The sequence below is a fragment of the Notechis scutatus genome, chromosome 2 (genome assembly GCF_049901735.1).
Source record: "Notechis scutatus isolate UNSWTSFEM ecotype Mainland chromosome 2, rNotScu1.2, whole genome shotgun sequence".
Taxonomy (NCBI): domain Eukaryota; kingdom Metazoa; phylum Chordata; class Lepidosauria; order Squamata; family Elapidae; genus Notechis; species Notechis scutatus.
The window spans coordinates 94,020,377-94,033,645 of NC_142010.1; the positions used below are offsets into that span (position 1 = coordinate 94,020,377).

At 32.4% G+C, this 13,269-nt stretch overlaps 1 protein-coding gene across 1 annotated transcript in view; it reads left to right on the forward strand.

Annotated features, from left to right (window-relative positions):
- SLIT3 (slit guidance ligand 3) overlaps positions 1-13,269 on the forward strand; it is a 519,460-nt gene that overhangs the window by 309,929 nt on the left and 196,262 nt on the right. The window contains exon 7 of the mRNA XM_026688600.2: positions 12,043-12,114. Within this exon, the coding sequence (XP_026544385.2) occupies positions 12,043-12,114 (72 nt within the window). The remainder of the gene's footprint in view (positions 1-12,042; positions 12,115-13,269) is intronic.

Sequence of the window (13,269 nt, forward strand, 5' to 3'; positions counted from 1 at the left end):
GGAATTATCGCTAGTTTTTGAAGTTTCTATCTGTAGAATGTTTTCCTCTACTTCCTTCAATTGTCATTGTAAAATTGTAAATTGTGGCAATCAAATGCCCTCAAGCCAAAGTATAGCAGTTTTATTGATGGTAATCACAATGTCAATGTGTAGTGTTTTTAGATATGACCATTCCAATAAACATTAATCATTCATTTTAAAAAATATAGATTATTTTTAAGCATCAACATGAGCAAAGGCCAGTGCATTTTGATGCATGAATAAAATTTAAATATTTGAAATTTTAAACTACAATAGTACATTAAGTAATTGAATTTATTGACCCTTTGTGAGGCAGTCTGTTTCTCCTGAACTAATGGTTGGACCCTTAATCAGCAGCCACATGTGCTTCTGTTTTCAAAATGCCATGTGGTCTTTTAAAAATTCATTTTTCAATGTGTTAAGAAATATAGTGGATATAGTGAAATTTTTATGTTATTGGGAACTAAAAACATTGTCAGATAAAGTGCCGTCAGTATAATGGCAATTATTTTCATCCTTATATTTTGTAAAATTTGCAGCACAGTGTAGTTTGCATGAAATATTGTGGGCTGATCTTTAGGCTTCTGGGGAACAGTACACTGCAGTATGAGACATCTATGATGGGGTGTCTAAATTGCTTGATGAAAATCTTTTTTTCTTATTTTATCAAAAATGTAGACCTTCCCCATGAAGTTTTCCTTCTTTAAATGACCCAAAATTCAATGAAAATGGAAAAGGCCACCAGTAGTAGTAGTAGTAGTAGTAGTAGTAGTAGTAGTAGTAGTAGTAGTAGTAGTAGTAATACATCTAGAGAGTGTGAACATGTTTCAAAAAATAGCCACTGATTTCTCTGATCATATTCATACTCATTAATTAATTTATGTCATAGAATCCTACCTTCTTTAGGTTGCTTATTGCTTATTTTAGAATTTGCCCTGCAGTTTTTCTTATAAGTATTTAACACAATATTACTTTGCTCACACTTAAAAACCTGGATCATTTGTTTGCCTTCAAAAAGTAATTGGGATATTAATAAACATATATAATATGTAGCTTCAGCGTTTAAGCAAGTAGAAACAAGGCTACAGTGGAAGACCTTTCATAGAGAAGATTATCCTGCCATGTCTTAGAATTCCCAACTGGAAGTATTCCTACCTTCTAGTCTCTTAGAATGTACATGGCATTATTCACCAGGTCTGCTTTTCATCATTTTTGGTAAAGTACTTGCATTAATCAGTTACATATTTGCATTTGGCCATGCGGTAGTGCATGAACTGCCGCAATGCGGTCCTTATGACACCATCTTTGAAGACCACTCAGCTTCTGCCAAACCAAAATGAGTTTGCCAGCCTGCTGGGCGGGGTTAGAGGAGGGGACCTTATTTTATCTCTTCACCAACTGCGGAAACTGCTTATTTACGTCTTGGTGTAATTCAGGTGGGTTGGTGTTATCTTAAGATCCATCTCTTGCCACCTCTCCTGCATTGGCATTGCACTCAGGTGAGGGACATCAGTTTTAGATTTGAGTTTATGGAACAGACTTCCCTTAGGGATGTTATATCCATTAAAAATGTGTATTCTAAAGCCAAACCAGCTATGTTTATCAAATACATGACAAATCATATTTAGCTTATTTTCATATTTTTGGAGTATTACTAGAGAGGGAGTAATATTGTTAGATTAACTCTAATTCATTTATGCTTTTCTCTACATCTTTTTTGGGGAACATAACAAAATGGAACACAGTAAGTATCCAACATTTATATTTCCTTTTTTTTTAGTTTTGTGATATATTATTTAGTGGTTAAGAATGTAGACTAACTATTGCAGATAAAGATCTGGAAAAGTCTTTCTTCTACTAGGGTTGAAAACTTAAGGCAAAGTTAATTTAAAAACTATATTTTTGGAAAAGAACTGAACTACATTTTGATTTTAACATTGTTTTTTATATATTGGTAGATTTAATAATCTATTGTGAAAATATTGTTTTTTAGAGCGTCAAAGCCAAAGTAACCTACTGTGAGTAGAGTTGACTCTGTGGGATCCATGTTCAGATGCCATGTTGAGTTCAATTAATTTGATTGGTTCAGTTTGTGCAAGAAGTTCTATGACATTTTGTTCTGGAGGTATAGAACAATCTTTTAGATATGCTGGATATATGGTGATGGGGATTAATATAATTTTCCATCTTAAATGATCTGCAGACTTATCTCAAATGTTTAGAATATACTGTAGATAGGTTTGAGCTAACTTCTTCAATATTTGGAATACCCACCATTAGTTAGCAATTTGTGAAGCAATTTGTCCAGATACTCATGGCAGTTTGAGTTCTGAAAATATTTTAATGCAAACATTGTTATCCTAAAATCATTGGCTTTTTAATAGAGACTCATTAGTTACATCTCACTAGCTACATCTACATTTTTATCTCCTTAGTCTGAATCTAAAAGCATCTTCAAATGGGAGTTATATTCATTCTTCCTTCCATGTTAACTCTCTTCTTTCCATGGATTTGGAGAAGTAACCTTTATTTCTAAAATATTTGGTGATAGAGGCAACAAGATCATTTTCTTTCTTCCTTTGAGAAAGTAAACGAGAGCTAGATATCTCCTGGCATCTTGCAGCAATTCTTTGGAGTGGAATTCTTCTTTTCATAGTTGTAATAATCAAAAGGAAGGATTGAAAAGTAATTTCACATTATATTAAATAGCTACTACATATGCTTTAGATCTTCATTCTCTGCCATTCAAGACCCCTAGTGGTCATGTTTAGATTATAAAGACAACATTAGGAGTATGTTATATGCCGCAATGCGACACTTGATTAAGATAGGAGGTGGAACAATGCTAGCTTTGGAAGAGGATAAATATCTTCACTGCTATGGTCAGAAGAGCTCTGAACAGGTCTTCAAACCATTTTTGGTTTCTTTTGCCAAAAATGAATCAACTTGTTTCTGCAACTTTCTGTCAGCAGGGGTACAAAATTAGAGTACTGATGTAGTAGAGTTAGTATGCCTAAAAGATCTGTTTATGAGTGTTTTGATCTTTCTACAAATATAAGCAGTCCGCATAGAAGCTAATTATTTTGCATAGCTTAATCATTTCAATTTCCTATCCAATAACTTTATTTTATTTTATTAAATTTTTACCCTGCTGAATGAATCCCAGCAACTCTGGGCAGTATCTGTGCATTGCCCTCAATTCTTATTACTTTAAGAAAAGTCAAAGGTAAGTATACTTTGACAGCTTTCTACAGCAGGAGATTGATTGTTTCCTCTTCTATGAATTACTTTTTCTGAATTTAAAATAATTTAAATTCTGTAGTCTCAATTAGGCTTTCCTGATATTCAATTCCAATCCCTGACTGTCAGATTTCATTTGAAACAATATCTAGTGGATCTAAGATTGTTCTTCTTATACCGGTGTGGGCTTAAGATGCAAAAAAGTTGCATTGAAGAAATAAAGAATGTGTTCTTAATTTAAATTAATTTGATTCCATTAAAAATTAATTGGATATAAATACACGCTCTTTAAGTAATGAGAATAGATACATTCTAGGTTTTAATTCTGTGCTACTTAAATGGACTCATAAGATGGAGTATAACCTTATTTGTACAGAATTTTACAATTAGTAAAATTGTATGTACGTTCCTCTCAAGGGATGCGGTTAAATATTGGTAGACAGAATTTCACATAGTTATATGATTGAAAAGATTGTAACTTCAGAGACTTCTATTTTCAAGATGTTTCAAGATTCTCAATCTATTTGTATTTATTAAAAGAAAAGTTAATAAAATGTCTACATGCCTCGCTCTCCCCTTTATTGCATTTTTACACACACACAAATTAAGATTGAGATTGCATAGGAAAACTTAGCTTGGATGTTCTTAAATGGAATTTCCATTGTACTCGAAGGATCAAAGAACTTACATCATCAACAAGCAATTGCTATTTTGGTTTACGGTAAGAAAATGTCAGCTTTGAAAATGTTTGTCTAAAAGAAGCAGGTCCCTCTTGTGTATTTTTGTACTTTTCTCAAAAATCTGGTAGAGGAAGATAATTGTGTGTTCAATTTTGTTATGAGGATATTAAACTAACATCCAAAATATGTGCTCAATCAAATATAAGTTTGTACTTTATTGTTTAAAAAAGAAATAATACTTGAGTTACTATGTTGTCTATCTTTCAGTGCCAAGATATGATAAAAATTGAATTCTCCCAAATTATTAGATATATCAAAGGAAAGCCTCTATGTCAACAAAGAAGAGCAATAAATACTGTTATATATAAAAAGAAAACGTGTCAGACATTGATACTGAAATATTTGTGGGAAAAATATTGCTGTGCTTGAACCATTTTCATTGAGAAATGCATGTTGTTTGTAAGGATGCAACCAATAGTAAAGTTTTAGTACCATGATTGCTATCTGAATGAAATATATCTTTTAAAAATGATTTTGCCATGAACTCAAAAGAATGTGTATCATTAAATCTATGCATTTAAGACCCAAGTGAAGAAACTTGGACTTTGTTGTTGTAATGTGTACTAGTTCAGTATAGAATATCATTTAGTCATTTGGATCTTAATGAAAAATATCAAAAATATTGAAATTATTTATTTTTCTATAAAATAAGCTTATCATATTAACAAATCTTTTTTCATCTTTTTCTTCCCCTTTCTCTTATAATTCTAAAAGGCAAATGATTTTTAAAAAATCTTTGTTGTTATTATGGCAACAGTTTTACAGACAAAAATGTTGCAACTTTGGGAAAGATAGACATTGTTAAACTGCAATAAAAGTAAGATGATATTTTTATTTTGGGTTTAAGTTACACTTAGATTCATTTTAATACTAATATTATTTAAAATGAGCACTAATAGTCTGTCATCTTGTTATAAAATGTTGAGATAAGAATCCTGCTATTGCTACTTTACTACTAAATTAAAATGTCAAATTAATTAAAATTCAGCTATAAATCATTAACTAAACAGTTTGGGATATAATTTTGTATCTGTTCCTTTGGAAATTATGAAATAATAACTAGCAAAAATAAGGTAATTCCTTTTTTCACTTAGTTCCTGTTTCTGTAGTCAGTTCGTTCCTAAATTTTATGTCATGCTTTGGATATTCCCATCTGAAATTCCCAGCTTTGTCTTTGCTCATGTTTAGGTCTATTCTTACATCTTGCTCTCCTGACTTTTTTTGTTTTTTTTCAACGTTACTATTTTGGTTGAAGTATACAAAAATTTGCTACTGTTTCTAATATCAAATTCCACAAACTAAAATGACAACCTTGTTTTGCTAATATGTGAAATCATGGAATAAAACACTTTGGTTTTTTTTAAAGCTTATACATAGTTTCATTCATTGTGTGTGCATAACATCAAGTAAATAAATTGACAAAAATAATATTAATAAAAAGTTTTAAAATCATAAATTGTACTGAGAGAAAAACATTCTCTCCCCCCCCCCCCGAAAAACAATTATCTGAATCATCATGGGAACAGGTTGCTTTCTATTCACTGATACAGTTTAAGAAGATATTGTAAAGAAAGAAATGAAAAATATGTGTGATTACAGACATCAATGTTACAAAGGCTGGATATCTTTGAACATTAGCCTGGTCAAATACACTGTTTCTGTAAATTCTGAAGAGAACTTTGTTCTTCATTTCTTTCCTTCCATATCTGTTGTCATTCCTCTCCCCCTTTCCTTATCTAATTTTTTATTCACTTTCTTTCCCATTTTGTTTCCTCTCTTTCCCTCTTAGTTATCTCAATCACCATCATATATTTTTCTTCAGGTTGTTTTTTTCTCTTGCTTTTCTTGGAAGGAGGATGGGAGTAGGATCATGTATTCCATGGTTTTTGTGATTGTGTGAAAAAAGGCAATGTTAATAAGTATTGCAAATAGTTAAGGTGCTGAAATAGGTATGAGGGAAATATATTTTTATTTATTAAATTTATATGAGATCCTAATTCTAGACCTCCCATTGACACAGAAGCCACCTTGGTCATTCTCTTTTAGGTCTAGATTGGGACATTGAAAAATAGCTATCTACCAACTCATGCTGGATCAACAGGACAGATTAGGACCATTCAATGAGAAGTCCTTTGTTCATTAATTCAGTCTCCTAATAATAACTCTCATACTTTTTCTCTTTCTGTCAATCTTGTCCTTGGAATGTATTTCTGGAATACCCAAAGGTGCTTTTTTCTTTGTTTTTCTTTTTCTCTGAAAAGACCTGAAGAAGCTTCTTGGATGAGAAGTGAAACATTTTCAAAGAAAAAATACAATAGCAAGAATAGAATAGCAGAGTTAGAAGGGACCTTTGAGGTCTTCTAGTTCAACCCCCTGCTTAGGCAGGAAACCCTATACGATTTCAGACAAATGGTTATCCAATCTCTTCTTTAAAACTTCCAGTGTTGAAGCATTTACAACTTCTGCAGGCAAGTGAAGAAAGTCCAGTTACCTTTTTAAAGAAGCATCTTTGTGACAACCATGATCTGGATGATTGAGAATCTCCATAGACTATTTCTGGAAGGTATATATGTGCATGTACATGTACAAATACTTACAATCTACTAGAGGGACAAGAACATCAGCTGGAATTGTTTTCAACACAAGTTGATAAAAAAAGTTGGACATTACATGGATGTTGTCATTGTTTATACCTGTTGTTTACTTTTTTGGGTGGGAACTAAATTTGGGATCAATTTTTCAGGTAAATATGACAATATTGAGATAAAAGTAATATGTGAGTTTGGTGTGACTTCATAAGCATGGCTTTGAAGTTTTTATAATAACTATACAGAAGCAGTCTGTATTCCAAATGTATTTAAAAAGGAGGATTTATTCCAATATTTTATAGTTATCAAATCAAAACCAGGTCTGTTTCATTCACTGAGGACAATTTATTTTAAAAATTCATCATTAATAGGAAAGAATGATAAAATATATTTTAGAACTTTGAAATAATTTAGCAAGGGTATTCTCAAAATCTCAAAAGAATTCTATAGATACTCGTGTGTGACTCCAAGTTCTATGTGTGATATATTTAGGAAATAAAGTCTTAAACTAGATAAAGCAGTGAAATCATCAGTTTCCTATCATATTAAGGAATTAAATTCTAATATAATCAAGTTACATTGATTGTGGATTTATTTAGCTTATAAGATAGTGATTGCTGGTAGTGGAACTGGTTTTAAATCATTTTCTACTTTATATTATAAAAACTGGGTGAATTGTCAAATAAAAGTGTTCAGGTATCTTTAATATCAAGAGGAGAGAAAAATTTGGTTCCTTCTTTGGTCACAGTCAGTGGTAAGAGACTGCAGAGAAACTTTTAAAATGTTAAATCTATAGACACACAAATAATATGGTCGTATTAAAGTAATTAACTTAAACTGCTTAAGCTTGAACATATGATAAGTGTGATATTTTGTTGTTCTAAGCAAAATGCAAAGCTTGTATCAACACAAGCATATTTGAACCAATTATTTAGCTTTTAACAAATGGTAGAGAAATGTTCCCTTTCACCTAACTTAAACAAACACAATCCATCACATTTTTTCCTTAAAGAAGATGAGTAGTTACATTAAACTTATTTCTAAATATGACAGGTAATAAGTGAGTGCACACACCCTCTCATATTTACAAATAATTTATTAGAAAGTAAATAAGGATGCATAGGCTATGTGTTATTTCTGTTCTACCTAGCACCTGTGTTTCAGTATTCCTTTACACATTAAAATGTTGCTGATGGTTGTAGTACAGCCAAATGCCATATAGAGTCCTAGTGCTTATTATCCAGGGGCTTGAATGGATAACAGCTCTTTGGCAATTATGCTAGATGCTCATTAGTGCTGAACAAGCACTAATCAAAAATTTAATCTACCATATCATTTGTCAATTTGATTAGTTGTTTGGGGCAATCAGCTTCAGAAATAAAATGCAACAGAAAACTCGATTCTGTTATATTCATGAAACAAGTCTTTCTTTAACTCTTACCCAACTCCTTGGAGAGGAAGGAATTATCAAATATTTTTGTGTTCAAAACTGGTGTACAAAAAGTAAATTGTACATATTTTATTGGTGCATAGACATCTCCTTTGAGTTAAAGCTTTGAATGTATCATTCCTTCAAGAGGAAATAATCTACTTGCATCATAAATTATGGCTTGCGATGCATGTGTAATCATTATTAACAGATCTTTGTTTGATACCACAAAGTAATTGTAAACTTGTTTCAACACAATATCAGTCTTGTATTATTATTGTCAACTCTCACATAGTTTAATACAGGCAATGAAAATAATCTTATCTCGATTCCTTTGATATCACTGTGGAAAAATGTAATTCTTGATCATGACACAGAATAATTCTCAAAGACTTTAATATGTCATAACATGTTTAAAATTAGAAAGCTGTAACACTCAACTATATTACCCCTGGATGCTTAGACTTGTTTCTGTTGTTTTATCCATCTAAGTGCAATGGAACTGTTATGTTCCTTTTAATTATATTTAGTGGAGCAATTTTGACAGTTTATTCACTCTCTGGGAATCAGTCCTGATGTTTTCACTGGCAACTATGTATAAATATACTTGTCTTTCAATCTTTCACTATTAGTCATTTGCTCACCAAGATGTAATATTTTAATACTTTTGGCAAAGTTGAGAGAAGTAGAGGAAATCATGCTTGGCATGGCTAGGAAGAAGTAGAAGAATGGAATGATAATTCATAAGGGAAATGGGAGTGATATGAAGACCATTGAAATGGTCTTAGAGGAATTATGGGTTGAAGATGAAGGATGATTTTTTTCAAAAAAATAATATTTGAAAAACTTGTATAGCTTTCACATTGCAATCCTGGGTGACTCATAGCCATCAATAAAGAGAAGAATAACAATACAAACTAACCTCTCCTACAAGGTGCCAGATCAATCAACCTCTTAACCTTGTGAGTCAACCGCTATCCTAGCCCAATGCTTGAAGTAAGAATCAGATCTTCACCATTATCCTTGACTCTCAAGTAGAAGGTATTCTAAAAGGCTAGTGCATCTAGAGAGAAGACATGCCTCCAAGGTCCCATCAGATGACAGCATTTAAGAAAAGGGATTTGGAATATAGCTCCTGTCTATTTAAGTGAGACAGGCAAATATCCTTGGTGGTATGTTGCAGCTCAGGTAACAGTAATATAATTCAGGCAAATTGTGAGAAATACAGAATTGTGTGCATGCCTCCATTCTGAACCTGTTTGGGATTCCGAAAAGTTTTCAAGAGCAGTTCCATGTAGACTGCCTTGCAATAATCTAATCGGGAGGTGACTAAGACATGAGCCCCATAGACCTGTCAAAGTTTTGAGATCAAACAGACAAAAAAGTCAGTAGTACTGTTACCAGTCTTCAAACGCACAGTTATTTATTTATTTAGCACACCTATATAGCTACCATCTCATTAAAAACAACACTTGGTGGCAAACAACAGGTACACTGTATAAGTCTCATGGAAAAAGCCTCATTAAAGGGCACCATAGTAGATCTCCAATAATACTGGGGCAAAACCTCACATATTGACTTCTGTCTTATACCACAAAGTAGGATAATCATCTGGACCAGGAAGTTTAACAACTTTTATTGATTTAATATTATCTTTTTTTAAGATAAGGGGGAACCCAATAGTTTGTTTGTTCATGTGTAATCTTACAAAGATCTACTTTAAATAAAAACTTAATTTCTTCCTTGGTTGTATTTATAGCACTTGCTTTATAATAACAGACTATTATACAATAAAAATATAAATAAAAAGTTATTGTTTTATCGACTCAAAATTATTCTAAAGCTTACTCTGCACATCTTTAACAAGCTCACTCTGGGTATTTTTAACAATGGAGGTACAGTAATTTATTAACATGAGTTTCACCTCACTCTGGCTACCTTTATTTTATACAATTTTGTGAATATTTTCTTAGTTATGATGGTTCTATTTAGCACTCATAAATCATTATGTAACTCTGTCATAGCTTATCTTTCATAAGTACTCAAAACTTCTATTTTTTTCTGAAATTTTCTTATTTTTGTTTCTAATGAACACCTTCCATTTTAAAACACTTTATAGTATTTGTTTTATAATGGACCAAATCCTTCTTAGCTGTGGAGTTATTAGTGCTGATTGAATTTGGTTGTTTTCTTACAGGTATTTCATTCCCCAACTAGGTAATGCTTCAGTGCATTTCCTTAGCTATTTTGAAATCAGCTGCAATTGCTAGTAATATTATCTGGTAAAATAAATATATCTGTATTGACAAGAAAATACATCCAAAGAATCATTAATATACTAAGCTTCCTTACAATGAATTATGAACACTATGAAACATTCTAGTTCTCCCATATCTTTGCTCCTGTTACTTGAAAGCCTTGTAACTGGCAATGCTAAAATGTGAATTTGTAACCTCCCTAATATCTTGTATATGAGTTATAAATAAGGATTATTAAGAAAAATAATTGGTGAGGGCTCATAACATTAAATAATCTATGTCAGGTGGATGGCTCTGCTTTCACTAATCAACTATATATGATTGAATTAAAACAGTAACTTCTATTTTGATGCCCCCTTTCAGATATTTTCATACTCATTTATACGTGGTTGCGTAAAAGCCAATAAAGGAAAATGATATTCAAAGAATATCTTACAATTACCAGAACATATATTAAATAAATGTGATTGGAGTGGAAATTTCCTGTTCTGTTAATAAGAATATCTTGATGAAATAATCTGATGTTTAACATGGAACATTAATATAGTTCAGTTGATGGGTTTGCCTTAAACATTTTTCTTTATTGTTTTCCTAAATACGAAGTCTATACATAATTGTTCCTCTTACATTACATTCTCCCAGAATACTGTTGAAGTGTACTTTCAAACAAACTCTCTTAGTCAGGTGCAGTCTGCCTCTAAATATTATGTCTTGAATACTCATTCTTTTGCTTCTTTTGGACTCTGTTGGAAAAAAATGATGTTCCAGGACTACAAATTAAACATTTGTTGGCAATGCAATTTATATGAGGATAGACATCTAATTGGAAACACAATAGAATGCCTTTTAGCTTTTAGACAAGGATAACTATGTGATTTGTATCTTAATTATAGTGTTTCTATTCAAATATTAGCTTACAACACTTGACCTCTTTCTGATTTGTTATTACAGTAGTTCTTAGTATACATAGGAATATAAAGAGTGTTGTTTATTCAGTTAAAGATATTTATCCAGAATACTATCCACAGTAATCAACCAAATGCCTTTGAGAAGTCCACTAGCAAATATTCAGTGCAATGCAGCCCTTCTACTTGTGTTCCTCACAGTGGTGGGATTCAATTTTTTTTACTACAGGTTCTGTGGGCATGGCTGGGTGGGCATGGTAGGGGAAGGGTACTATAAAATCTCCATTCAGAAGTGGTATTTGCTGGTTCTCCGAATTACTCAAAATTTCTGCTGCTGGTTCTCCAGAACTGGTCATAACCTGCTGAATACCACCTCTGGTTCCTCAGCAATTGATATTAAAAAGATACAAACTCCAATAAAGGAAGGTAATAATTTGCTTCGGACTAAAAACTCAGTACAGAGGTGGGGGTGGAGAAGATTCCAAAATTACATTTCCTTTGGTGATAGGTTTAGAATATAGAGAGTAAAGAACCAGAATATATACTGATTCTGTTTTCCTTCTTTACAATTCACTTTTGTTATTGGTAGTATATTTACATTACATGCATTACAGTCACTCAAATGAATAGTACTTTATTTTAATCAAGTTAGTCATTGTGTGTTGTGCTTGAGATATTCTGAGCTTTATTGTTGGCATGTAACTGTATGTAGTTATTGTTATTTACAAGAGAAATGCATTTCTAAATCTGCTTCAGTTGTTCATATGTTCATACTTTTAGCAGATTAAGGCTGGTTCCATAAATAGCACTGTCTTAATATTGCAATTGATGCCATCTGTGTTTGTTTTCCTTTCTTTATAGTACCCTCAATAACAACAACATCTCACGCATCCCTCTCACCAGCTTCAACCATATGCCAAAGATCAGAACCTTGTAAGTACTTTGACTGACATATATGGCACAGCGGTCTTTGTATCTTGATTCATTGATGAAAACAAAGACAATGTAATAGCTACTTCAGAGAAAAGTGCTGTTCTTTTGTTAAGCTTTTTATTTTTATTTTAGCATAGATTGCATGGAGAAGCCTAACTAGAGATGGGCGTGATTAGTGGAAGAGAATTGGATCTACCATTGTAGGTAGATGTCAACATTTTTGTTTTTCCAGAGAAGCCAAGACATCATGTGAAAATGTGAAGAATTTGCTTTGTACAAGGCCAGTGTTTTCAACAGTTGATGAACTGTTGTTTGGAGGAAACCATATGGAAAATATGTGATAGGTTTGTAAAAAGGAGCAGAAGGGGAAATGGAAATTATTGGGCAACCTTTTCCTCCTTCAGGTCTTTTACAACCACTGTTCTAGAAAATAGGACTATATCTTGGCTTCAAAAGTCTGCACAACCATCAAACCACAGCAAAGACTAGGGTTTTGTTTTGTTTTTTGCTGGTCTCTAATGGTTGCATGGATCTTTGTAACCCACATATTGTATAGAGACTCTCAAACCATCAGAGAGGAGTTTCAGGTAATGCTGCATTACCTGAAACTATTGATGTAATTTTCTGCTTTCCCTCTTGTCTTGCTGGAAGAAGAATTCCCTGAATGGAACTCTGCTCAAAAGATTAATCTTCCTGGAAAGTTAGGATTCCAAACCACAGGATTTTCAATGCTCTGAGGCATTGCATTATTTTCAGCTCCCTTTACAATATTTATATATAGCCAGTTATAGTTATAACATGAACACCACTTAAAGTACCTGGCTAGAAACTGGAAGGCCAGGAATTCTAGTCCTGCTTTAAATATAAAATCAACTGGATCACCTTGGGCCAATCCCTTTCTCTCCACCTAGGAAGGAGGCAATGGCAAACAACTTCTGAAATCTGAAAGATGGAGTAATCCAGGCAATTACCAGGAGTCAACACTGACTTGAAGGTGCTAGAAAAACAATAAAAAACAAATTAGAAATAGCTGCAATATAAAATATTATTGCAATGTTGATGATGGACTATGAGGACAATGGTAAAAATCCAAAGCTAAATCAACACTTAAATCTATATATTTTTTTTATTTTGTTGTTTATGTTGTTGCATTGG